The sequence below is a fragment of the Gavia stellata genome, chromosome 8 (genome assembly GCF_030936135.1).
Source record: "Gavia stellata isolate bGavSte3 chromosome 8, bGavSte3.hap2, whole genome shotgun sequence".
Lineage (NCBI taxonomy): Eukaryota > Metazoa > Chordata > Aves > Gaviiformes > Gaviidae > Gavia > Gavia stellata.
Genome location: NC_082601.1, coordinates 43,567,281 through 43,595,019, shown reverse-complemented (window position 1 = coordinate 43,595,019; position 27,739 = coordinate 43,567,281). Strand labels below are relative to the sequence as shown.

The 27,739-nt window shown below is 53.7% G+C and overlaps 1 protein-coding gene across 1 annotated transcript; it reads right to left on the bottom strand.

The window, feature by feature from the left end:
- Positions 1 to 832: 832 nt before the first annotated feature.
- Positions 833 to 25,950, bottom strand: LOC104259380 (aryl hydrocarbon receptor). Its single transcript, XM_059820046.1, has 11 exons — positions 25,910 to 25,950; positions 25,626 to 25,813; positions 12,948 to 13,054; positions 8,136 to 8,225; positions 7,027 to 7,150; positions 6,613 to 6,743; positions 5,574 to 5,776; positions 5,339 to 5,448; positions 4,859 to 5,000; positions 2,546 to 4,160; positions 833 to 988 (listed from the first exon to the last, which is right to left on the bottom strand). The coding sequence occupies exons 1-11, from the start codon at positions 25,948 to 25,950 to the stop codon at positions 833 to 835; spliced, it is 2,907 nt and encodes a 968-aa protein (XP_059676029.1).
- Positions 25,951 to 27,739: the final 1,789 nt, after the last annotated feature.

Here is a 27,739-nt window from a genome sequence, read left to right as displayed (position 1 = left end):
GCAAGGGCTGCTTTGCACAGACACTGTTGGGGACTACCGAACCGCGGAAGCGAAACGACAGCCATGGAAGCAGCCTGGGTTTCCAAAAGCCTGGCAAAACGCACCATAAAATGTACTCTGTTAACAGCAAAACTGCAAAGACTGGTGAGATGGAGAGCTCGCTCCCTGACTTCTTGGCAAAGTGCGGGATCTGCCACACGAACATCCCACCATCAACACAGCAGCCTGGCTGGCGATAGAGAGCAATCCTTTTTTTCATTCCAGAGCCACAGTTAGTCTCCAAATATCATTTAGAAGATAACAACAACCATAAAAGGCCCAAACATTTCAACGTTGACTCTCAGTAAGATATGCAGGTAGGATGGGCAGACACTCACCCTGCCAGGGAAACAAGAGCAAGGAGGTTGGGGGCTGGGATAAAAGATGGTAAGTGGCAAATGTGCTCCAAGATCTGAGATCCTCCAACTGACCGAGACCCACACAACTCTTGGACACCACAAGATAAAGACGAGGCTGCACGTGCTGGCTGACCCACATCGCAATCCAGCTTGCTCCCAAGTCCTGGGAAAACCTGCCCTCCTGCCTGCTACAGCCCTCCCCAGGCCAGGGACACCTCCACGGGACCAGCACATGGAGCCTTGGCAGGGGTAGGATGGCAGGAAGTTGACAAAAAAAATAAGATTTAAAAAAAGCAAAAAACCCTCACTGAGCCAAAGCAACCGACATCAAAAGCAATGGCAGGACACCCGTGGCAGGGAAAGGTTTGTTATCTGCAACTTGAAGGCAGCTCCTTCCCCAGGGAATAGTCCTGCTTTGTCCATTCCCGTCTTTCCTAGAGACAGAAGTTGCTGCTGGAGGTGTGAGGGTGATCTGGCAACACTTCTGCCTGGGGGTGCAGCTGGCAGGGGGGAACCACGCTTCCTCCCGGCACCAGATGGTCTCCAGGGAGTCCCATGGGAGTGCTGGGCAAAACACAGCTGCCTTTGGGCTAGGAGAAGAGAGAGAAAATAGAGCATTGAGGAGTTTTGCAGTGTTTTACTAGTACTGTGTTTCACTAGTACTGATGGAGCTGGTGCCCAGAGGAGGCTGGCAGGAGGGGGAACAGGTCTGCTCCTGCCCTACCACCCGCAGTACAGGGGCTTAGCAGCCATCCCACACACATCCCCACCCCATTCCCCCGGGTCCTCACTCGCAAATGCCCACCCATCACTTCATTGATCAGAGGCTGAAAGCACATAGAGGGCAAGTGCATCCAACCTCCTCAGCTGGCATTAATTTTCACCTACTGACCTGCTAATTGACCTTTGCAGAACCTGACCAGGTATCACAGCACTGCAGCTCAACTCATGAAACCTATCTGTAAATCACAGGCACCTGGACTGCATCTGAAGCAAGCACCTGGGTCTTGCACCCTTGCTGCACTCTTCCTAGCAAGGCAAAAACACACCAGCCACATGAGGTGGCCAGCAAGCTCTAGAGATGTGTCGAGGCTGTTCTACACTGGTCCTACAAGCTCCCAAACCCCTAGACGGGACCAGAGTCAACCTCTTCAACAGAGCTAGAAGGTGCCTGGTGTATTGAGTTGGAGGAGATGGAGAATGGGAGGACCTGAGGTGCAGAGCATGGCCTTCAAGAAGAAGCAGGAAGATGCTTTGACAACATCTGTTGGCCCCACAAGTTAACACAGAGACCCCTGTGAGACAGCAGGGCAGCCTTCCAGTAGCAGATGTCCAGCAGCAAGGAACAAGCTACCCAGGGGACAGTACTCACGAAGGCAGAGCTGGGTAAGCAGGGAGGCAGGACAGACCCCTTAGATGTCTCACCCTGCCTGGTGGTGCCACAGGCTGGGGAAGCATCACTGCAGAGATGGGGTCCTCCAGGACCTGGACCAACTCTCCATGCTATCAGCCCCAGCCCAGAAAGCTCATGGCCCTTACAGATATGCATGGCATCTGCATCAGGGAGAGGGGAAAGGGCCAGGCAGCTTTCACTCCCTCTGTCCTCCCTAAGCAGCCCTGGTTTGGGCTGTTGGCCCCAGTCCCAGGGGAGTCACTTCCAAGGACAGCCCTGAAGGGCACTGTGACACTCAGATCCAGTGCTGCAGACCTCGCCCTGCAACACTGGATGGCTAGCAGCAGATGGATGGGCTCTCGACAGGGGTTAAGCACAGGCCAGGGGATAATTCCACAGGGGAAACACCTTATGGTAGAGATCTTCATCTCACACGTGCTTTATACCACCCATCAAAGCTTACCAGTGCATGGCTGGAATTACTCTCTGTACAGGAATGGCAATTTAACAAACCATATGGAAATCAGACCCAGAGACAGCCACCTTCTAAAGGGAAGAACCCACACTGTGGTCTTTTGCTGTTCAACTCTTGGTGCAAAGAAAGGCCCCTAAAGTCCTCCTTTCCAGCCATGCTCCAGCTAGAGCAAGGCGATTCCTGTCTACTGTCCAGGCAGCGCGTGCCTCCCTGTGCTGAGACCCCCAGGAAATACCAGTGCAGAAAAAACTGAGAGCGAGAGAGGAGAGAGGCCCTTACCCTGTGCCTGCTCTCCTGGCTCAGCGTGGAGGCGTACATCCCGTAGGAGTTCACAGGAGTCTCCAATTGGCTGCCGACGCTCCCGAAGCGCCCTGCAGCTGAGCTCAGAAAAGGGTGCTGGGGCATGGATGGAATAGGGCTTAGCTGCTTCTTGGGAATAAGCTGGTATAAGGAAGGGGGGAAAAAACTGGAGTATGGAGCCATCTCTTCCTGGGACCCCCTGCTGCCCGCAGTTTCCATGCTGCACAATCCGTTCAGGTTAAAGTGTACTGCCGGCGCACTGGACCCTGGACCCAAGCAGTCCTGGTGCTGGGAGATCAAGTCTTGGCTGATGCCATAAAATCCAGGCTGAGCTGGGGATCCCAGGAGTGGGGAAACATAGTCCTGCCACGGGCTGGGGCTGCTGCTGGGAAGGACGTGTGGAGTGGAGTCACGGCTGTGGCCGCACAACCCATTTGTCAGCAAGTGACAGTGTTTCAGCTGGCTGGGTGGTCCCACACGGCCCTGGCACTGGCTGGGCAGGGAGAAGGACTGGCGAGCATCTTCTTGGGGGGGATGCATGGCCGGGAAGTCACCCTCCGGTTTCTGAGTCCTGGGTGCCTCCTGCGGGCAGGGGGCTCCTGGAGGCGAGCTGGGTGTCTTGTCCCACAGGGTGCCCTGTGCCGGCTGGAGGAAGCAGAGCAGACCCTCCTCCCCAGCTGGCCTCCACTGTGAGCCATCAGATGGCTCTTCCTCCTCAGCCGGCTCTGGCAGCAGTGGGGGCAGCTGCCCTGGCACGACATGGAGGGGCTGTTCCCACAGTTGAGCAGGGGGCTGGCCCAGGGCACTGCTGGGCTGCACCATGTGCTGGGGCAGGTACTGCGAGTCCTTGTCCTCCATGTGGGCCTGGTACGTAGCGGTGCCTCCACGTGGGCTTGGGGATGTGCCTGACAGGGGACAGACCTGTTGTCCTCCCTCATGCTTGTTCACCAGAGTGGTGTGGATGTAGGAGAGAATCTCATTGCTGGCGAGGCAGTCGTTCAGGGACGGGGTGTGGTCAGGGTCTATGTTGACCATCACCATTTTCTCATCCAGCAGCAGGAGCTCCAGGTCTTCGGCATTCAACCTCAGGCCCTCCAGCGCACTGAACAGTTCGTTGTTGGAACAGCTCTCATCACTCTTAATTGAGAGTGAGTCCAGGGTGGTCAAGAGAGGGTCCTCCTGCTGCAAATCCACCAGCTCCTCTTTGCAGCTGTCTCCCCTTGAAAAACCTGGAGCAGAGCCTGTACTCCAGGCATCTCCTCCTGTACCTGGCAAGGACACGTCCTCAAGATGGTCCACGAAACTGCTGCTGAAGGAGTGATTAGGTGCAGGAGCTGGATGGGAGACGTACACCGCCTTGTTCTGTCGCATCACGGCGCCCAGCAGAGAACTGGGGTCAATGCCATCCTTCTGGAAGCACCCTCCATGGCTGTGGGAGGTCTTCTTGGATTTGCTGGTTTTCCCTTTGCTCTGGAAAGGGTCAGGGAAGCCCGGGAGAGGGTAAGCGCTTTGGTATAAGAGCGCCTCTCCTGTAGCAAAGGTAAAGGGAAGATGCATTGACCGTTTCCGAAGGTGCTCTCCTCCTTCTTCATCTCTGCAGGGCAGGAAGAGGAGACTGTGGCTTGCGTGTGCACAAACACACCCCAAACTGCTTCTGCAATGGATAATTGTGATTCCTGCAAGCCAAAGTCCCTTTGCTATGACGAGCATGCATGTACCAAGCATAACCACACACATACACATTTACAAACAAATACGCACACATACATATTTTTTTTATGAACACACACACACATAAAAACACACATCTGTAGCATAATCAAGAGGACACTTAAAATGCAAAAGGTAACAGAGCTCTGCCAGACAAAAGTCACACCTTTGCCCGCTTGTCTATGTTGCAGCCACCCCTTAGGACAGGGGTGTCAGGCTGCTGCCATACAGCAGCCACATTTGAGGACTTTACTGTTCCTGCACCCACATGTCCCTACAGCTGCTGGGGAGCAGCCACCAGTCTCCCCAGGGTAAGTCTGGACAAGTGCCCAGGACACAGGGGCAGGGATGTGAGGTGCAGGGCACTGCTCAGCATTCTCCCGTACTTGCGGGGTGGCCTTGCAGAGCGGGATGTGGCTGAACAGCATCAGAGCATGGTATCTTATGGCTGCTCCTTTAAAAGGCACAAGAAGCAATGAAGAAGCGAACATCTGGCCCTGCTTGGGGCGTCCCAGAGCCTACACCGATGGAAAAAGCCAGCCTGTCCCCATCCCAGCCTGAGCTGACCCAGCCGGCACTCACACAAGGGGTCTCTGCGTGACAATGATGTACTCAGGCTTGCTGTTCTTGTAGACAAGCCGCGCGTTGGCCTGCACCCACTTCCAGCGATTCTCCTTCGTCAGCAGGCGGAAGACCGTCAGGCCGCTCTCGCCTGTCTTCATCACTGCCAGGAGGAAACACGTGTGCTGAGGGCTGTCAGCTCATCACCAGAGGCAGGGCTGCCTCCAGCGACACTGCCGTTTCCAGACAGGATAAGCAGGTGGGGTCACAGCAGTAGCACGGCTGGCACACACAGGGGACACCATCCCAGCTAAATACCCCTCACTACGCTCCAACCCAACCTCCCTGCAGTGACAAGAGCATCACAGCAAGGCATAAAGCAAATCATCCTATGGGGAAAGAGCTGCCAGGGTTGACAGAGCAGCCAATGGAGCTGCCCATAGCCCAGCCCACTCAGCAGCCTCAGAGGTGGGCACAAGGGACCACAGAAGGGACTCTTACTCCTGACGTGGTTCTCAGCACAGTACAGCATGTCAGCAGCGTGGACGAACTGGTAGCCAGTGCCACACATCCGCAGCTCCGCCTCGGTGTAGCCCAAAACTATCTTCCCCCTGCAGGAGACGGAGAATGCACCCAGCTCAGAGGCAGAGCCAGGGTGGGGTATCACCCAGGCAAGGTATGGAATGGCATGCTGGAAGCCCACAGCATCACCCCTCAAATAAGCTCTATTGCTTACTTCGCATCACATGCCAAGGGCGTGAAGTCCAGCTTGTGCTTCGTCCTGAAGATCATGTTCTTGGTTCGGATCTGCAGGATGGACGGGGGCTGCAAGGGGGTGGAGATAGCGAAGAGAGCAAGCTGAGGTGGTAGTGCAGACCCATCTTCAGACCTTTTGTTCTGTCCATGAAGGAATTTCAGCCTGCCTTGAAGGTTTAAAGCCTGGGAAGAGAAGAAAAGGTCAGTGTCACACAGAAACTTGGATGGAGAGAGAAGAGAGAGAGAAGCACTGCATGGAAACCAAGCCATCTCGCTGCAGAGTTGATGCAAACAATCCCTTGCGATTTGTCCCTTGCAACTCCAGTGCTACCCACTAAAATAAGACAGAGGATCAAAGTGACGCTGTGCTGAGCTTGCCGCAGCAGCAGCCCACTGCTTTCTCCCCCTGCAGCTGCTCACTGCCAGCCCGGGGCTCAGCCACACAGCGGCTGCAGGACTGAGAGCACATGCTGCAGTTGCATCATGGCATTGCACAATGCACAGGCTGCTTTGCATTTTAACTGAGCTATATCACAGCCCCATCAGGGATCATAGCGTTGCTTCTAAACAACGGACAACCAAGACTTTTTCTTCATGTTGAGTTTCCAGACTGAAGCAGGATGACAGGGAGAAACAGTGTCATTACACCTGTGGTTATGAAGGTAAGAACCCCACTAACTTGCAGCAGAGAGGAGGGATGAACACCACCTACTTGGTCTTAAGACAGGCCTTTAACACAAAAACCTGGCAAAACATGTGAAGGAAAAGCACTTTTGTTCAAGATTCAGCACCTCTGAGAGGAGAGGAACAAAACCCACACGGAGAGGTTGTAGGTACAGACCAAACCTATGAAAAACAGCAGAAATATCTCCTTGCTGTGACAGGCAGGTGCTGCACATGGCAGAAAGGAGCACTGGGTCTTTCAAGGCCAACTTTTATGCTCCAGCAGTGGCACAGACCCCTTGGGGTGAGCCTGAAGCCCTCCTGCTGTGGGGGTTGCAGTGCAGGTGTGTACTCACCAGGAAGCCGGAGCAATTATCCAGGAGGCAGCGAAAGCGGCACACGAAGCTCCTTTCCAGAAAGGAGGAGTTTTCTGGGGGCAGCTGATCCAGCTTGTAGGCAACAGCAGAAGAGCTGAGACTCTTCCCCTCTGTGGGAGAGAGGGACCAGGAAAGGAGCAAGCAGGGGTCACCAGCAAGGGTCGGAGGTCTCCAGAAAGGGATAGAGGTCTCCAGCATCAGGGACTGCAGCAGTTTGCAGAGCACAGCAACAGAAACCCGTGGAAAGCCACAGTGTTTTGGATGAACCCGTGGCTTGAGCCACAAGGACGTAAACCCCACACAAGCGACGGCAGGGAGCTGGGCTCCCCAGCATACATGGGGAGATACACACCTCGTGCCAACTGGGATGCCTGGCTCCCAGCCTGCATTTACCTTCTGGAGAAGGCTCACCCTCAGGAGCGTGGGGTGGGTTGAGGGCCCAGTGGAGGTTGCGTCTGAATTCCTGCTGGTCCTCGGTGTGGATCAGCTCAAAGACGCTCTGGTGCATGACATCTGTCTAGAGGAAAAAAGCAACGCACGAGCTCTGTAGCCTGTCCCCAGGGACCAGTTTTCACATCCCACCTGGAAACAGCCTGTCACAGCCCCAGTTGGCCATCTCTCACCCAATTTCCCTGGTGCTCAACTAGGTCCCTGGCTGAATGAGGTTTGACACCTTCCACCAGAACTGAAGCTGGTGGGAACAGACAGCACATCTGGCTCTAAGGACCCCTTGCTCATGTTGGGCCAGACCTCTCCACCCCCATTCTAAAAAGCCACTAGCATCAGCAATACAGCTCCCCTCTGACACTTTCATCCCCGTAAGATGGTGTCCTTCAAAATCCTAGTGCTGACTTACGGGACGAGATGAAAACGTCAGTTTGGGAACAAAACAGCAGCAAAGCCACCTCATGCCACCCCATCCCTACACTGCTCCTGAGAGAACAAGGCACCTGCTCTGGGACTTGCTCCCTCTGCCCAGGTGGACAGTCCTCATCTCCCACAGATGTTGGAGAAAGCCAGCTGTGTGGGAGCAACACCAAACCACAGTAACTAAAGGACTGCAGGTAAGTCCCACTTCCCTGTAAATATGACCTAGTGCCTTCCAGGTTATCTAGGTGCCCAGATAACCATAAAGCATTGAAGCCTTATGGGATTTACCAGGAGTCACCCAGAGGCATGGGTGCCCAAAGGCAAACTGGGCAGAGAACCACAGACATCTCACCATGGCATTACACAACAGGGCCATGAACCTCATAGCCTGTCAACATGGCTCATGGAAAGCATCTGTGGGCTAGTGAAGTTGCTTTGACACCTCCCAGTGACCACATCTGGCAACACAGGGTCCAAATTCACCAGACCAAGGAAAAGCCCCATGCAACCGCCCAAGACCCTGTGATCCCTCTAGAGCTTCCTCCCTGCAGGGAACTTGGGGCTATTCTCTACCACCAAGGAAAAATCGACTCTGCAAACCCACCACAGAGAGTCAGAGGTGTCCCACCAACCTGATGAAATCCCAGATAGTCCTGAATCGTATGTGAAGAGTAAAATATCAGTCCTTCCGACGTCACCACCAGCACGAAGCCATTGAGTGCCTAGGGGAGAGAGGAGATCAGCAGGTACATGCCATGCTCACACCACCCTTTTCTAGCAGGACGGTGAGTTCCATTCTGCTCGGACACTGGTCACTCAAGACCTGGCTGCTCCCAGCTAGCAGGCAGCTGAGGCACTGCCCCACCAAGAGAAAGTTGTAGGACAGGAGACAAAGCACAGGAAGTCTTTCCTTCCAGGGCTTCCTGGAAGGAAAGGAAGCCCTTCCCGATGGCATCTCGCTGTTGTAACGCTGGGTACTGCCCTGGCTCTCACCAAATCCTCTGATGCACTGTTCAAGCAGCTTCTTGGTTTCATACCCTTCCTGCAGGATGGGAACAGCACCACGGACCTCCATTCTTGCAACTGCCTCTATGCACGTACCTTGCCGCGGTGCCAGAGCACACGCACCTAAAAGACAGGTTTTCGCAGACCTGATGAGTCTGCTTTACCTAGCAGAGGTCAAGGCCTGCAGCTCATTCTCAGATTTTCCTCCACTCTGCCTTGCTTGCGTAAACTCCACAAACTGAAGGCTGGCTGGAGAAAAATGGGGATCAACACCGGCAGAGCTGTGCTCAGCAAGAAAACAGATGGTATCTTCTGCTGGGTTTCTCTGAGGTCATGTAGCTCTTCCGTACAGCTGCCCAACCGTATCCTAATCCAAACTGATGGAAAACTTTGCTTCCATCCCGAGAGCGTTTGCTCAGACTCAGATTTGGACATTTATACTCACCCTATGCGAAGAGCAAATAAAAATCTCAGAACTGCTTGCAGAATGAAACCAGACACCATCAGGAACGGGTCCATTCCGGTATTCTGGCAGAAACAAGCCTTTCTGACAACTTTGAATCAAAACAGTGTTTCATGTCGGCTGCATTTAATGTTGACCCGCATCTACCTGGGTGGCTCTGCTCATGTAGCTCCCATCCTCCCCATAGCCCGGGAGGGTCTTGGCAGCCACGTGTGGCTTAGGACAGCGTGAGGCTGGAAAAGCCGGGACATGTGCAGTGGAGAGCAAACCCACTGCAGATCACTGCGAGCTGCCAGCATTGGCAGGGCATTCCGTGCTGCTGCTTGGCCCATGCGGATGGGGGATTCTTCTGATGGTTTGGGAGAAACCTGCCCAGCTCCTGGCCTTGTTTGCATCCCTTCTGTCCTCCCCAGGTGCCAGAGGAGAAGCCTGGTGAAGGACCGTGGTGAGCCTGCCTGGGCTGTCCGTGGACAAGGAAAAAGGCCTAGCAAGGTGTTGTCTCCACTGCCCGCTCCCTCCTCCCGCATCGCTTACCCTTTGGTCGAGGTGGCCAACCCAACACTGCAAAGAGCCTTAACCAATGAAAACGGAAAAGGTGAAAGCTAAAGCATAAGGGTTTGGTTTTTGAAACCGCAGCAAAAACACCTGATTTCTGAAAAGCCATTTTATTCCAAAGCAGGAGGGAGGATGGGCTGAGTCTGGTCCCTGGACTTGGGGGAAAACCACAGAATTGGTTCTTGACCTCAGAGTACCTTCTCCTTTCAGCAAATAAATGATTCACCCCAAACTCACACCTGGCGACAACCTGCTGCAAGGCACTCATCCAACCTGCACAGCACCGTCCTTCCAAAGCACCACATGGCAATGAAAGAACCAAGTATTGGTGCTCATGGGGCAAAGGGATGTCTGTGGCCACCTGCGCCTAGGATGCATGTTCACCACAAGACAGTCCCAGCCACGCTCCTCTTCCTCTGGAGCTCTCTGCCTGCATGGTGTACAGATTTACACAACGCTAACAGCCCGTCCTGGAACATGTGCTCATTCATGCACACCCTCTGCCCAAACAGGCTGAATGCTGTGCTCTGTTTTCACAAAATAAATACTCAAGCTGCTTTGCCCATGCAGGTTTGAAGCACTAAGCCCTCTCCACAGAAAATAGCAAATGCAGCCATCAATCTGAAGTTTCCGATGCATTTTTAATGTTACACAACTTACATATTTTACAGTTCACTGGCCCTTCTATCCTCTTCTCAAGCTCCAGGACTGCAAAGTCAACATTCAAGGGAGCGTTGTGTTTCCTGGAAGGAATGGGCTGATCTGCTCAGAGCCTCCATCTTCTTCAAGAGGGGCTCATTCCTACCAGCTTAACAAATCTGGGAAGTAATTTGGGTTTTCTCTGAGCCAGCAGCCCCAGGGCTGACAGGACAGGACACAGGAGAAGGGACCAGGTTGCTGGCTGACAGTGTCCTTTGCACCTGGAGATCCGTGAAGATTAGAAGGTGCAGAGGAGCTTCCCTACCAGTTTGGGAGTACAGCTGCTGTCCCAGGAGCCCTGGCCTTTCATCCCTGCTCTCTGGCACCAGGCAGGAGCTGATACACAGAAGAACATTGCTAACACAGGCACTGGCAGGAATCAGGGAGCACCCCTAAGAGCCCAGTGCTTTGAAGACCTTGTCATCACCTTGCCAGGGCTGGGAGCAGGCCCGCAGGAGTCTCGCCCTGACCCCAAGTGGTAGGCATCACTCTGCGACTCAGTTTCCCCAGCTCTGAAATGATCCCCATGATAGACTTCCAGAAAACACCTTCAAGCCCATGGTGCTGCCTAAGAGCAAAGGCCATAAAAACCCAAGAAAATAACTGGTTTAGCTCCCCAGAAACTGAACAGCTTTCACTGTCGTGACAGCACCACCTGTCCATCCCTCTGTAAGGGCAACAGGTCCCCATGGTGACACTCTTGCCAGCTCAAAGCAGGAGTCCTCTAGAAGGCAGGGGTCCGTCTGTAGCATGGACCCCAAAAGCCCTACGGCTGTCCAGAGCCAAAACAGTCCTGTACCACTAGCCTGGCTGCAGGCAGTGAAGGCACAGTAGCCAGCCCTGGCCTGCTTCCCCCACTTCATAGTGTATAGACATCAGGAGTAATTAGGGTCTAGCGTGTAGTCTCAGCCAAGTCCAGCTATTGTTGCTGCCAACTCCTGTTTCATTGTCAGGGTCCGTCTTTCTCCCCCCTCTCCTTCCCTTTATTCTGGGCACAAACGCTCTCTCTATTTACTGGGGTTGATCTCAGTGTGTGGGAATCTGCTGCAGAGGTTAATTAGTGCTGCCAAACACACTTTAACCCTTTGAGAGGCTTCGGAGGCTTTGCTCTGCCACGGTGGGAGCAAGCAACATCTTGCAGCACTCTGTCCTTCCCTAACTGCACTGGCCAGCAGGCAGATTTAATATCCTGCAGCCAGCAATGTGTACCTGCATTGCTGTGCACCGGGGCAGAGGTGGTCCACCCAGTTCTCAGCCTTGGTCCCTTTAGAGGGATTTACATGCTTAACCTCAGTTTAAGATACTTTCCTCTGCCTAGATTGCTGCTAGAGAGAGCCTTAGTGGAAAAGGATAATCAAAAAAACTAAGTCTGGAAAGTTAGAAGAGGGAAAGGGAAGAATCAGGGTGGACCAAGACATGAACCAAAGGAAGTTTGGATATCAAAGGTGACAGACTGGGTGGAAGTAGTTTTATAAACATGTAGGAGGAGCGTTTCCTTGGGGCACGGAGGCAGGTCCTGAGCCCCTGCCACGTCCAGCATCACGCAGACGGGCCCCGGGGAGGGCCAAACCTAAACCCAGAGCTTTTAATACCCAGCTTGGTACCTCTAGAAGGACAGCATTAAACTCTGGGGGGAGTTGATGAGCAGGACATCAATCCCCAGCAAGCCCTGCTGAGCACAGTTTTGTTATATCCACAGCAGAAAACCCTCAGGTTTTGTGTTATTAACAAACCTGGCTTTAGCATTTCTCTCACTAGACACTGAGATCCTGGCTCCCCAGCTCTCAAGCAGGACAGTAATTACACTTACTGCTGAGTGAGCTTTCGGACAGGAGCTGGGGCTGACCAGCACGCTCGCCCCGCTCTGGATGACAGCCAGGCAGGGGACAGTGCTGAAGCCTGTGCCTGGGTGGAGGGGAAACCTGCGTCCTCGCAGGACCTCGCGCTGCTGGAGCCTGACCTCTTCCCATTCACCGTGCACAGTGTGTAGACAGAAGGTCATCTCCTGGCATCTTTGAATAAACCATGGAAGCAGCAGGCTCAGCCCAACCATGCTGCAACACCACCTGCGTTGCCTCCACATCACCAAAGGAGCCAACTATATGCCTCTCGCAGAATATATCCACGTACCCTGTTTATACGGGCTGAGCACATGGCCCATCAGCACCTATCTATGTACTCAGTGCCATGCATGACTGCCTGACAATCAGGTAAGACTTCCATGACATTTTCTTCCCTGTTTTCACCAGTGTTTGGACAACACCCCTGAGTTGGGACCAGTGTGCCCATGTTGAAAACCACACTCAAAACGTCTTGCTTTGCTTGGCTCCCGTGTTACACCTATGACCCATTTACACACGAGGGCAGAGAAGCAGAAGAGCTGAACCTCTGCACTCAGAAATTCAGCGCTGCTTCCACCAAGATGGAGGGTTTCTTACACACAAACAATTTACAGATGGCAATTTTCTCCAGGAAGGATGGGAAAGGGAGGGGAGAAGCAACACAGTTTCTGTCCCAGGGACCTGAAGAGGTCTTAAACCTCTGCTCAGTCAGAAGCACTATAAGCTACACCACATAAAATCACTACTTCACCAAAACATCCTGCAACCAGTAACAGAACAGCCTGTACTTTGGGTAAAATTCAAAGGAGCTGCAAAGGGGACAAGAGGAAAATCCATGGAAGGCGTCTGCCAGGGAGAGGTGGTCAGCGAGGAGCACTAACCTGCAGGAGCAGCTCGCCCTCCGGAACCGCTGCCGAGCCTGTAGCTGGCCCGTTGCCGCAGTCTCCATCCCTCTCCGCTTCTTTGGCACAGTGATTCTTTAGAGCAACTGGAGGAAGCAAAGGGAACGGACCTCAGTGCTGCAGTAACACATGCAAGCCACCACCATGAACATCCAAAATGTGAACCTGGCTGCAAAGCTGGACAATGCTGTGCCAGGGGAAGCTGTGATGTAGTCAGCCCTTTGCTTCACCCCTCAAGAGAGTTGATTTTAACAGGACATTTTCCTCATCCTTTTTTCCCCGCCCCCCCTCTTTCCCCCTCCCGCCAGTCAGACCTTTAACCACCTACAAGTAAATTGCAATTAAAGCCAGGGATCATTAAAGCAGATAGGCATCAGCAGAATACCTGTGAAATCCTGTGTTTACCAGCAGTTACCTGCAACCAATAGCACAAAAGGACATGTTTAGTGAGCTCACCAGCTGGAAATCTCTCTTATAATTTAGCAATAACAACCATGGAGGTCCCCAGACCCCATCCAGACACAGAGTCAATGCCTCACACCACTCCTTGCAAACAGCAAGAGCCAGCCCTTGGGTACCACACCATGCACACCCCACTGGCTCTCAGGGCATGGCAGCAGTTCTGCTCTTCCCGGGGGAGTCACTGCACCCAGCGTTTCTTTGCGATGCTGAACTAGAACAAATTGGCACATGCATGCCCTGACTCTGCAAAGGACAGCGGACCAACAGCAGCAAAAGCTTGCCCTACACAAAAGGCATTGCAGCAAACCCCACTCTGCCAGGATAAGGACCATGCCATTTTGAAGGGTACAATCCAGATAGCCCAGTCAATGATGTCTCGTTAGAGTTCAGCAACATAGCGGGTTTATTCAATCAAATTAGGGCAAGCTACAGCTCACAGTGGGAGAAAAACAACACAGAAAAACACACACATGGATACAAACATAGACACCCGAGATCATAGACAACCTAATAGTGATCGATGCACAATAAATACGGATGAGGAAATCTGTCACTCAATTTAACTAAAAGATTTGTCTGTAAATTTTGTACTGTACTCCCCCAGAGAACAAATCCTGGGGATATTTTAGGGTTGATAATATTTAAAGAGTAAGATGACAACAAGCCTGTGCATGGCAGGCCTGTCCAGGAGGCAGTGGAGGTTGCAGCAAAGCTGGGAAGCTTCTTAGAAGCACCGTGAAGACAGAGGACAGCATTTGGCCACTAGTAGACCAGCTGCTCCCACCGGTACCTGGGAGGAAAGGTGTGAGGCACCAGCAGCAGCTACCACTGCAGCCTGCCTAGTGAGCTCCCATGCTCCTGCTCAAAGAGAGCAAAAGCTCTTTTGAATTTGCCTTTCCCAGCTCCTGTGCTACAGATGCCAAGGAGCTGCCACGTTCAGATGCAACAGGAGCATCAAGTGGACCCTGGAAGTAATTTAACACCCCATAAAGCTGTCAGTGCTGTCAAAGCTGTGAGCCGAGACAGAGCAACAAGTCAGAAGACAAAAGGCACCAGCTACCAGCGTGTAAACAAAACCAGGCTCTGTAACGCCTCGGCTTGCCTTGTGCTTTGCCAAAGCAGCTGCTGAAACTCAGTCTCTCCATCTGCATGGAGCAGATCCTGAAGGACCTCAGTGCCAGTGTGCAGAAGCTCGTGGGTGAGCAGCTTCCCAGCCTCTGCGAAAGGTGGATGCTCCAGACGCATCTCCGAGGTTTCCAGGACCACGAGGTCTGAAGCTGAACCCAGCAGCGCCTGTGTTCACAGGGCAGCCACAAGCAGAGGGACTGGTTCCATCTCCAAAGTGGACTCCCCCCATCTGTCAGCATTTCTCTCCTGGGAAGGCAAGCATATAGCAAAGGCACACTGCCCCCTCTTCCACTGCCAGGGCTCACCTTCCATCCCAAAGTCCTCAGCGGGCATTTGCCAAGCACTGGCTCGCAGTTGGGTGGGAACAAGGAAGGATGCTGTGGTCTGCAGAGCCTCACCGGTACGCACGTGAGGCTTTGGGGACAAAAATGTTCTTCCACCAGACACAGGACCATCCTAATGATTGACTCTGCTCCATAACTAAATGCAAAGCATGTCCTGGTTCTAATATTGTTTTTAATGAAAAGAAAAAAACTGATATGGCAGCAAAACCCCTGCTTCTGGGAAACTGACCTTGGGCTCAGCCTGCACGGATTATTTCAGGAGCTATTTGAACACTGAGGGGCCGACAGCCCGGGATTAAGTTTACAGCACGTGTTTGTACAACAGTGGGTCAGTCCTGAGCGTGCTGGGGTAGACACACACACGCTGCTGTGTCCTGACTGTTCCCCCACCCTGAACACCGTCCCACTGCAAGCACTGCTGCCCAGGGGCACCCCAGGGTCCCCTGCCTGGGTCAGAGCCTGACAAGCCTGCACAAAGTCTCAGGCACGGGCAGGCCACTGGGCAGAGCAGCATGCAAGCACGGCGGCTGCATCGCCCAGGCAGGGTCCCGTGGTGTGGCTGGAGCAGGTTTCTGGCAGTGCCCTTCCAGCAACTTGTTCTTCCGATCCCTGGGAGCAAAACGTAGGAGCTATTAATTATTAAAGGTCTTCAGTCCTCCTCTGCTGGCTCCCAGACTGCTGCACTGGAGGTGCAAGATAAAAAGAAACCTGGATGATAGAAGAGCAGCTAAAGGGTGCTGCCCTCTACTCAGAAGTCTGGTTTAATGGTTTGATATTTCCCTTCAAAAAGGAAAACTTGATCACAACCGCTGCCTAAAAATAGACTTTGCTATCAGCATCTGGACTCCTCCTAAGCTGTGGGGCCAGAGGACACACAAGTTAAAACCAGAAGATGGCCCACTGTCCTCCATGCAGATGCCTGCCACCGATCCCAGCCTGCTCCTGCAAACAGGATCGAACCACCAGGGCCAAGGGACTGGTCTTGTAACCCACTGGGGTTTTCCCATAACCTTCACCAAACAGTGTGTTTTCCATTCAAGCCACTCAAGGAACCCCAAAAAATGACCCAGTCTTGGCTGCAGACATCTCAGGCTGGCCTCTCGCCCAGTGTCCCCTGGCTTTGTCTCTCCATAAATAGCCCTGCGCAGCCCCTCGGGTCAGCAATTCAGCAGAACTGTCACAGCGCATCAGCCTGATGGAGCGGAGACGAGCCAGAGAGCCGCCACGGCATCCTCCCCGCCGTGCAGCATCCTCACCGCCACAGCATCCTCCCCTCTCACCCAGCTACCCCGGGGAAGGACAAGGCAGGAATGGGGTGAGCTCAGCACCAGGGAAAAGGTGGCCTTTCCAACACAGCGTTTGCCTTCGCCTTGGGCAGGGAGACAAGGCGCAGCCTTTGCCCTCACTGTGTAACTGGGGACAGGCATTTGCAGAAATTAAAAAAAAAAAAAAAAAAAAAAGGGGAGAGAAGTGGCTTTTCCTGGGCTCCCTTACTCCAGCCAGCAGCATCCACTTTGCCACTGGCAGCTGTGGAAGGAGGAAGGTGAGGAGAGAGAAGTCGGTCACCTGAAAGCCGCAAGGCTTGCACATTTTTCCTGCAATTTCTTCAAAGAAAGAAAAAAAGATCTTCTGCCAGGACCCGCTGGCTATTTTGCCACAAAAAGGCTCTTAGCAGAGAGGAAGAAAATCTCTCCCCACCTGGCCCCACCTCTGAGGAACGAGCTCCCTGCCCGCATCTCCCTCCCCACAGGAGGAGGATGCTTTCTGCACCGTGGGGGTCCTCACGCACAGGCACCTGCATTGCTCACCAGGTCTCTGCTGCCTGGCCCTATGCTGTCACCCCCCGGGAGCAGGAGGTCCGGGGGGCCAACGGAGGTGGGTTTCCTCCCTCCATCTCCAGGACGGCGCTTCCCCCCACGTCCAGCCTGGGAAGCTGTTTCACGTGGTGCTGCAGGGACACCTCACCACCTACCAGGTTTGCTAGTGAACTCCTGAACCTGCCAGGGCTTTGCAGACCTGAGAAATCTCTGCACCAACAAGCGGGTATTAACATTTTTGAGAGGATATCTCCCAGCCTCCTTTCCTCCACACAGCAAAACCTCCAAGTGGGAACAGGGTTTCACATCAGCTGCTGATCGCAAAGGAGGAAAATGAGGCGACTTGGTCCCAAATCCACTCCAGGCATTGATGCAGGAGAAGCAGCAGAAGGAAACCCAACCGCTTCATGGCTCTTCAAGAGCAGCGAGGGGTTGTGTCTCCCCACCACTGCTGGCACCCTTTAAACAAGACAAGTAAACACCGAACCCAGCTGCAAGTGATGGCAGGGACATCTGCATGGCAGTTATTAGTCTGAGAAGGTCTTGGGCCGAGAGAGAGAAGAGGGGTTTTGGTAATGGTGCTCCCTGCAAGCATTCTGCTGTTGGGCTTAATGCCCCAGTGCATATCAGTCACTCTCTGGGCGAAGGAGAGATCAGTTGATTTATTTATTAATGAAATTGCCTTCTATCCACCTCTCTCTCTGCCATGTGTGCCAATTCCCTGAAAAGCAGGTCTTCCACTCACATGGGAGTAAAAACCTTATCGTGAGATATCTCCAGATCTTCTTTTCCTACCCACCCCTCCAGCTCCGAGACACTCACGGGCAGAGGGACCTGCAGCTCTGCTGCTCACTACACACACCCTCTCATTAAATAGCCCCTCAAAATTTTTTTCCTGCACTTTATTGCAAAGAAGCAGCAGAATATTGGAAACTTAGGGGAAAAGACTCCTCAGGTTTCTTTTTAATAAAGTGAGGTTGTTTCATTTCTAATCTAGAAGTCACTTACACAGAAAAGTGTTTTCCACCCCATAAGAATGTTGTTTTCACTACAAAAAGATATTTTTAAAAAAAAAGGGGTCCCTCTAACATAAGAAAAGTCTTGCTGATGAGCTCACACAGGTCCCAGGTAGGGAGCAGGCGATGCCTGCCACAACCCACTGGCAGCATGGCAGTAGGCCAGTTCCCTTCCCTACTGCAGCAGCCTCAGGTTGCCCGTATCAGACATCACCCATCTCCCTCCTCCCTTGGCTTGGCAAGGTCCCTCTGCTAACAAGGGCTTGCATTGCCTGCCATCCTCCCCAAGGCCATTGCTGGGGAGATCTTCCAGGACCTGCCCCATCCACCCACGAGAGCAAGTATATCCACCCAAAAAAGCCAAGGAAGAGCCCAGCTCTCTTCCTCCAGCATGACGCACAAATTCTGCAACACTCCAGTGAAACCAGCACAAGAGCTTTCGTTTCCACCTGTGGGAACCCCACAGGTGACACAGCCACGGCTCAGCAGGAGTGGGCAATGCAGAGAACAACCGCATGATGCTAAGGGAGCAAAATTTGGCCCAAATGCCTTCCTCACTGACACGTTCAAACTGGTGGAAAGCTAAATTGCTGCTGGGAAGGCAGGCGAAACACTGCGACCTCCTCTCTGGCTTCTCCGATGGCACCTACACTGTCAGCACGTCAAATGTGATCATTGCTCTGTCATTTAATCCACATGTTTTACTGCAAGCTTACATGTCTCCAACTATTTTGAGAAGCAAAGAACAGCAACATGCACTTAGTAAAATATACCCTGTTCTGGGATTTTTTTTTCTTGTTGAGTATGAACTGAGCTCTTCCTAGACAATACAAAATTATTCCACTTCCACATACGAGAAGACTTAGGGGATGTAGCCAGCAGCTCCTCTGATGTGGGGTGTTTGAAATGCATTAGAAGGAAAGAGCATCATGGAAACGTCGAGAGAAGCAGGCAGAGATTTGCTGAAACCGGGCAGCGGAGCCATCTCCCCCCAGCTTGCCGAACGATCAGTTCATTTCTCATCACTGGGCTGTACGGAGCCCATTTTCTAGCAACCGGCAAATACTTCTTGAGTTTCCCTTTGCTTATTCATAATGGATACTATGGTTTTACTTACCATTTCATAATACCTGCCACAGCTCCCCGTTGACACAAATTTCATTAAATAGATGAATTATTTATCCCTTGCCTGAAGGTATGGATACACCACCTTCCGTGAGCACCCGTGGTGAATAATGGATGTCCTGTTAAAAGATCTAATTGTACTTTCAAAAGCAAGGAGGCTTTGACTACGCATAGCTTTCTGTTGCACCTCCGAAGGCACCTAGGTCTCAAAGGGCGAAGCACGTGCAGAGGTTTCAACAAGGACAAAGAGGACAAGGACCTGCAGGCTTTCCCTCCTTCTTGCAGCACCGATAGCTGTTTGAACCCTCCCGCTCCCACTGCTCATCCCCCAGGAGCTTTAGGTGTGTGTCACCCCAGCCCAAAACCTTAACCTGGATTTTCTTGCCAGCTCTGCTCCCGTGCTTGCATTTGAAGGAGCCTTGAGAGACCCCGGTTGCTTGTAGGCAGCAGAGCAAGCAGCCACCAAGAGCCCAGTGTAAACCCCAGGGACCTCCGGCACCTTCCTACCAGCTACTCTCATGAGAGCCAGGGAGAAACATTTGGCAAGGAAAGCATGCAGCAGGAAAATTGCCTACCTAAGGAAAGTCACAAGACTTTCCCAGCTTACATTGCTCCTCCAAGGCGCAATCATTACCTAGGCAATTAAGAGAGCAGGGTGATCACAGGACTAGGCTTTATTCTCTTAAACAGTCCCTTGGGCTTTATTGCTACAGCTATCTGCGGTATGCGGCTGAACAGCTCAGAAGGTGGGAGAGCAGACAAAGCAAACGAGCAACGTTAGTCACCTCTAAACAACTGCACATCAATAAACGCACGTCCCAATCTCACGTCCTCACCCCTAAGCAGAGGTTTCAGGAGCAGAGTTACACTGTCTATAATAACTATATAATTTAAAGCACTTTTCCAGACTGACCCAATGGCCAGGGAGCAGCTGAGGCACTTTTTGGACCATCTTAGCTCTAGTAATAACTCTGGATTCGCACCATAGTTTCAAGGGTTAGGCTCAGGCCTGAGGCTGCACATCAATCCTGCAGGTGCCACCTGAGATTTTAAGAGGACTCCGGGAAAACCCCCAAACCCTCAACACCCGCAGGAGCATTATTTTTTTAAAGCACTTGGGAGAGGCAAACTACTTGGGTTTTGGATGCACAACACTACCCTTCTATATCAAACACACTATGCATAGTTCAAAAGCACATACAGCCCCAAATGAAGGCTACATCTACCCTCTGATCCATGACGACAGACTGTGCAGCCGATAATCCATCTTAAGCCAAAAATTTCTAACACCACAACACATGCCAGGGTGTTTTCCTCTGCTCCTCCCAGCCAGCGATGCACCTGAGCCGCTCAGAGGCCATGCCTTGGCTGCTGGCAAGCCCAGCTCTCCGGGTAGGATGCTGCACACGGGCAGAGGTGCATCTGCATCCCCGAGGAGCCCCATTTTGAAGCAGAGTTAGCCCATTACTGACTTACAGCAAGGCTCAGCAGTGGGGTTCCAGCACGCGCCTCTTGGTACCATGGAGCAAGCTTTTTCTACCCCAGACTCGATTCAGACCCTCACGTGAAATGACAGATGCAGGTCCATCACTGGATGTTGGTGCCACAGCAACCACAGCCACCTCAAGAGTGTTTTGATTTAAGCTGAGCGAGCAAACATCTGCGTTCCCAGTAGCATTCTGCATCCTCCCTGGCTTCAGTTTGAGGAACAGCTGGAAAAGCCATACTGCGTCATAGCCCTCCAAAACAGCACGAGCCCATGAAAGCCCAACTAAGATCAGTTCAGGTGACCCTTGAGTCCTGGCAAAGCCCCGGTGTGCAGGCACCTGGGAACAGAGCCATGCAGACACAGGTCTGTGACAGGCACAGGACCCCCTGGGGACACCGAGCTGGCCCCCAAGGGCAAGTGAGTGCTGGGGGGGGGGAGGGGGGGGGGCTAGCTCTCACACCCCAGAAGGGCCGGGCTCACTGTAGGGTGAGAAGCACAGCTTGGACGACCTTCCCAGCACACTGCAGGAGCAAACTGCGAGAGATACTTCTCTGAACTGAGCCCTTGCCTATTTTGAGGTCTGCCAGTTGACCTCCCACCAGGTGTTTAAGTGGACCAAGCAACATAGATGTTATCTGACAGCCACAGGACAAAGCGCCTTTGAGGCATCTTCCTTTTTGCTAACAAATCACCACGCAGGGCAAGACTCAGCAACAAACCATCCCCTCGAGCATCTTCCCTTCTTCTCTCCTGGCTTCCAGAGGACAGGGACCCTCCCATAAGCCAGCACCATTTGCTGGGCCTGAGCATGAAGGGGATGAATGGGGAGGGATTAGAGGGAAGCAGCCTGCCAGGCACCGCCAGGCTAAGCTGCCGGCACTCATCTGGTATGATGTGCCGCGCAGACCTCGGCACGGCGGCACCAGCCACAGGGTACAACAGAGGGAGAGGAGGATAGCAGGAGCAAGGCTGCTCGGCAGCTTGGCTTCGCTGCACCACTCTAAGAATGGTCCTCAGCATCAGGAGGGAAGAGAGGAGGGGGCTCCCAGGCCTCGGGGGAGATACAGACCACTGTGCCTGGCTCCTCAGCTCTGGCAGCGGCAGCCCTGCAGCATGCTCCTACCTCTACCGAGCCATACGCGCTGAAAGAGCCTCCTGCAGAGCAGGGAGGAAGGCTAAAACAGCAAATGAGAATTAAAAATATTTGTCTCACCAAGGGGGAATAAAGAAATAAGACATTTGGGGGGACTGTTGTAGAAGAAAAGAGACCTGGATAGGAAAGGAGAAGGTAGAAGCCCTTAAGTCAACTTGCACTGACGTTTGGATAGGACCCTCGATTTGGAAGCCAACTTCAACTCCTTTCGGTCCTCCTGGTACAGGCTAATGGTGCTGGGTTCAGGTCAGTGCCGCTTTATCCAGCAGGATGGGATGTGGGATGGGCAGGGCTGGCTCGCTGGCTTTATGAGTCCACCTCACTGGCGAGACATCTCTCCCAATGTCTCCAGCCCTCCAGTGACCCTGCTCCTCCACCCAAGTTCACCTCTGTCATGGTAAGTAGCGTTCCAGCGGACAGAAAGCATTTGTACACGCTTTGAGCTGCAAAGCCAGGCAGCAGGGTAAAAGAAACGCACCTGGGCATCTCGCAGAGGACAGCAGTGCTGCTCCATCACAAGAGAAGCCTCTTCCACCGCACCACGGATCAAACCTCGCACCCTGGGGTGTGCTTGCCGGTGGCATCGCTGGCTCCCCACCATCCTCGTTGGCCCTGCACTGTGCCACAGGAAAATCTGCTGTCCTGAGGCAGGCACTCTGCAATCCCAAGGCACTTTGCTGTTTTATGTTCTGAGGGCCAGAGGCTCCTTCAGATGGTCAAAATCAGACAGAACCTCCTGTCTGACATCAGGACGCCTGTCCGCCCAACTTGCAGCGCAATGCTCGTCTAAACAGTGTTATATCATTAATGCTGTACAAGGCAAAAAGCAGTGCCTCCTTCTAGGAGGAGACCATGGCCAAGAGCTATCATGGCCAACAACCCTCCTTCCCCAGAGATGCTGAACGCACGTCGCAAACTCCTAGTACTAAACTGCTTCCCACTTTGTTAAACTGGAAAGGTTTGCCAGATCACAAAAAAGGAACAGAATTAGTAGACAAACACACACACGGTTGCTCTTGTCCTTTGGAAAAAGACAATCTGGCATCAGGGGCTTCACAGCAGAGACACCCAACCCAGTACTTGGCACATCACCCTGGGGAAACATTTGTTTAGAAAAATAACCTGCTTAACAAAGACAATGGTTGATGGTCTCTAAACCACTCCAAAGATTAAAGAACAAAACACTGAATGGCCTTAAATCCTCTGATTTCTATCACCTAACTGCAGGCCTAAAACCACGCTCCCAAACAAGCAGGAAAGGAGCAGGGACAGTTTCACTTTAGGCCATATAAAATATAAAAATCCTCACGCATGAGGGAAAAACACGTCTTTTCAAAACAATCAAAGACGTCCTGGCAATCTCTCTCCAAACCAATGTTCAAAACTCCACTGTTCAGATAAAAGCACATGCAGATGCTTCTTGCACACGGTGTCTCGGCCATCTCCAACAGCTGAACAGCAGGTTTGCTTCTACCACACAACTCAGTCAATCCACCCCGGCCTGTGCAGATCGGCCGCTGCAATGTAAACGCAGGTACGTGTTTAAGGAGAGCTGTGAAGCCCCCTCTGCGTTTTGAAGAGTTTGTCACGTGGCCAGAAGATGATTGGGAGCCCAAAACAGTACGAGAGAAGCTCCCAAAGATTTTACCAGTGAGCAAGATCTAGAACCCACCTGGGTTTTACTCACTTATGCCCGTACAAATTTCCCCATACACAAGCTACGCACAAATCAAAATGCTGGAACAAAATTAAAAAATAACTAATTTTCAAATAGCTAGGAGAAGGAGACATACAGTGAATTATTTAAGACGGGGGCTGGAGAAAGAGCAGCTGGCATAAACCTGCTGGGTGAATTGATGTCAGGGATCATTCTCACCACCTGAGACCTGCTCCAGGAGGACGTGCTGCAGAGATGTTTCTCCTCACAAGGCATGGCAGCACACCCCAGTTTCTGCCCTGGCTTTTCCTTGGTCTTCTTTCAGGGACTCACTTGAGCGAGGGCAGCTCTGCCTGCCTCCCTGGTCAATAAGAGGGTTTGCACTGCCTGTTTCTGAGCTGCCTTCTGACAGCTCTGGGATGGGCTGGCTGCTCTCAATAAACACAAAAAGACCCCCAAACCACTTGCATTCTCTGGTCCGATCTCACACAGGACTCGTCAGCATTCAGCAGCTAAACCAGCTTCCTCGGGATCCCATTTCACATATCCAAGGATGCTGAGCAGGAGTCGGAGCACGCGAGCTCACCTGGCTCAGCAGCAAGCAGGCAGGCAAGCAGACCCCGGCTGCCCCTCCTGACCCTGTTCCCTGACAGACCAAGGGAAAAAAAAAGAGACCTAAACATGCAGATGACCAGAAAGAAACAAAAAAAAAGAAAAGGCGAGGAAGGAATAAGCAAAAAGTATTTTGAACAGCAGCCTTCCAAAGTTGAACTTTATCTCAGCTCCAGCACAGCTTGTCAGTAAGCAACATCACTCCGGCATTCAGACTGAAAGGGACTAAAGTCACTTAAAATAATTTGATTTTGTAGATGAGCTTGCACAGAGCTCCTTTTAAAGATTTCGGTTTTGCATTTTTTTTTTTAAAGCTGCAGAACAGACTCAAGGAGGAATGCAATCACTATTTGCATCTAAAAGGATGAGGCTTTCCTCCTTCCTGCCCACACCTGAATTACTGTGACCTGCCTTAAACCAGACAGAGGGCAGGTACCATCCCATGGCTTCAGGCACACTGATGTGGAAGTTGGCACCACGAAATCAAACCAGACAGAACGAGAGAAAAAAAGAAAAAATGAGAGAGAATCTCAGAACAGGATTTCCCAGTTTCTCGCAACGCAACACCAAAGTAAGCAACCGTGCCGGGGATGCAGGAATGTCAAACCCTGGATGCACAGCCCTAGCAGGGTGCTTGCAGGGCAGGGGGACCGTCCCCCCAGAGTCATCCTGTGCTCGCTGTTCCCCAGCCAAGCTTGCGTGGCATCCCGGCACAATCACCCTGGAAAGGACGACAAGCCCCCGAGCAACTCCTGGTGTGACGCTTTGCAACAAGACCAGCCATTTCAAACCCGACGTTTTAAGGAATCGCTACCACCCCTCCGTTTTATAAATCCTTTAAGCGGCAAACTTTAAATTATTGATGTTTCAGGGGAAGAGCGAGGCCCATGCTGCGCCACGGACTTCCACCCCCTGCAAGAACAAGCGTGCTTCGGAAACGCCAGCACCACGCTGGTCCTCCTCGGCTTCAGAGCATCATCACAGACGATGGTTTTCGGGCAACACATTCAGCGTCGCAAAGGCTGACACAGCAGAGCACCTTACCAGGGCAAAAACAGTGTGGAAAACACAGCCGATGATACAGTCAAACAAACAAATTGAGCTGGCACTGCATGGCAGACAACTCCTCTCCGAGGCCATTCATTTTTCATTTCACCTCATTGCTAATTCTACAAGCAGGGTTTAAAAGAGAATGGAAAAGGGGAATAAAAAAAAAAGGGTCTTCAATACATCCAATGATTTGGAGTTAAAAAGAGAAATTATGGTGTTTCTGAGGTCATATGCAGCATTTTCAAGCCACTGCTATTTCACCAGGAAAACCCAGGGCTGCCTAAATACCCTCCTGTGGGCTCCTATTAATGACAACAATTACAGCCCAGGGGAACGCAGGCATGCCTTTAACAGGGTCTATTTTAAAAGGTTCCCAAATAAACTGTAACCACACCACAGGTAATTTTTATTCGTTATCAGCACACAGAGTATTTCACCGGTCTATTAAGGGGGGGGGGGGGGGGAAGTCACTCGCATGGTGAAACTTTCCAACGGGGCTGCACACCAGGCCGCTACGCTCGCAGCTCAGCCTGCCAAAGCCTCAGCCCGGGATCACGCTAAATCCCTCCAGCCTAAACCTCCATTTTCTACTTCAGCGGAACCCGCACACACGAAACCAACTTCGTCCGTCCGCATCCCTCCAATTCCAAACGAGCGCGAGCTCTCCTCCTGCCGAGGCGCGACGCATCCCGAAGCCCTGCGGCTTGAGACCGCAAAGCGGGAGAAGGCGCTGTTGGAAAGGGAAGACGAAGCCCTTTGAAGGGATGAAAAAGGGGGGACGCTCCCGCCGGCGGTGCCCCTTACCGCTGAAGAAGCTCTTGGCGCGGAGGTAGCCGGCGCTGAGGCGCAGGACCGACAGCTTGTCCAGGCCGGCCACCACCTCCTCGGGGAAGGGCAGCAGCCCCGCCAGCCGCTCCAGCTCCCGGTTCAGCCGCTCCCGGTGCCGCTTGGAGGGGTTGGAGGTGCCGCCTTCGGCCGGCCCCGGCCGCACCCTGCCGGGCAGAGCCGCGTTACCGGGGGCCGCTCGTGTCACGTCCCCCCTCCCCGGGAGCCTTCCCCTCGCCCCCCCCCCCCTCCACCCCACTCACGCCCGGGGCACCGGCTTCCTCCGCTTGCGACCCGCGTACATGGCCGGGCCGGGCCGGGCCCAGAGCTCAGCGCACCCCCCGGCAACAGCCGCCGCCGAGCCCCAGCGGGCCGCGGCCGCAGCCACCCCGCAGGGAGCGGGAGCGGGAGAGGGAGCGGCCCCGCCTCCACCTCCGCCCCGGGAGAGGAGGGGCTGGGGGGGCAGAGGGGAGGCATGAAGGGTGAGGCGGGGGGGGAACGGGGGCTGAGGGGGATTGGGAGGTGAGGGGGAGATGGGGGGTGAGGGATGAGGGAGGCTGAAGGGAGTTTGGGAGGTGAGGGGGAGATGGGGGTGAGGGATGAGGGGGAGATGGGGGGTGAGGGATGAGGGGGGCTGAAGGGGGTTTGGGAGGTGAGGGGGAGATGGGGGGTGAGGGATGAGGGGGGCTGAAGGGGGTTTGGGAAGTGAGGGGGAGATGGGGGGTGAGGGATGAGGGGGAGATGGGGGGTGAGGGATGAGGGGGGCTGAAGGGGGTTTGGGAAGTGAGGGGGAGATGGGTGAGGGATGAGGGGGGCTGAAGGGGGTTTGGGAAGTGAGGGGGAGATGGGGGGTGAGGGATGAGGGGGAGATGGGGGGTGAGGGATGAGGGGGGCTGAAGGGGGTTTGGGAGGTGAGGGGGAGATGGGTGAGGGATGAGGGGGAGATGGGGGGTGAGGGATGAGGGGGGCTGAAGGGGAGTTGGGAGGTGAGGGGGAGATGGGGGGTGAGGGGGGATGAGGGGGGGTTGGGAGGTGAGGGGGGGAAGTGGGGGTGTGGGATGAAGAGGGTGAGGGGGGCTGATGGTTTGGGAGGTGATGGGGAGATGGGGGGTGAGGGATGAGGGGGGTGGGGGGGAGATGTGGGGGTGAGGGATGAGGGGGGTGCAGGGGCCTGAAGGGGGATTGGGAGGTGAGGGGGAGATTGTGGGGGTGTGGGATGAAGAGGGTGAAGGGGCTGAAGGGGGGATTGGGAGGTGAGGGGGAGATGTGGGGGTGAGGGATGAGGGGGGGTGCAGGGGCCTGAAGGGGGATTGGGAGGTGAGGGGGAGATGTGGGGGTGTGGGATGAAGAGGGTGAAGGGGGCTGAAGGGGGGATTGGGAGGTGAGGGGGAGATGTGGGGGCAAGGAGGGGCTGAAGATGTTACCAAAAATTGGTTTTGACCTTGCGTTTGGAGATGTTCTGTAACAAAGGGGGAGTGGGAGGGGAGGTGGGAGGTGTGGGGGTGAGGGATGAGGGGGGGAAGTGGGGGCGGTGACTGGTGGATGGGGGTGAGTGGGGCTGAAGGGGAATTGGGAGGTGAGGGGGCATGTGGGGGCAGGACAGCTGAATGGGAGTGAAGAGGAAATGGGGGATATGGGGACAATGATGGGTGGATGGGAGGGAGGTGGGGTTGTGGGGGCAAGGACGGGTGGGTGGGGTGAGCAGGGACATGGGGGGCTGTAGAGGGAGTGGGAGGTGAGGGGGGATGTGGGGGTGATGAGAGGTGGATGGGGGATGAGGGGGAGTGGGGTGGGGAGGAAATGGGGCAGTGAGCCCCACCACCCACATGGATGAGGGGCGTGAGCCCTGGTGTCACCGCAGTCATCTTGGCATGCCAGAATGACTGTTGGTGTGACTCTGTGCGTGTCAGCGCGCGTGCCACTGCGACGGCACGTGCGTCAGGGTGTGTGTCCGTGCGCGTGGGAGCGAGTCTGTGTGTCTGCGCACAAGCGTGCACGCGGTGACACCCAGCCCGCACGTCTGTGTCAAGAGCGTGACTGCGTCTGCAGTCCCCACCGCTGCAACGGAGGGGACGCCATCGCACCCCTGCTGC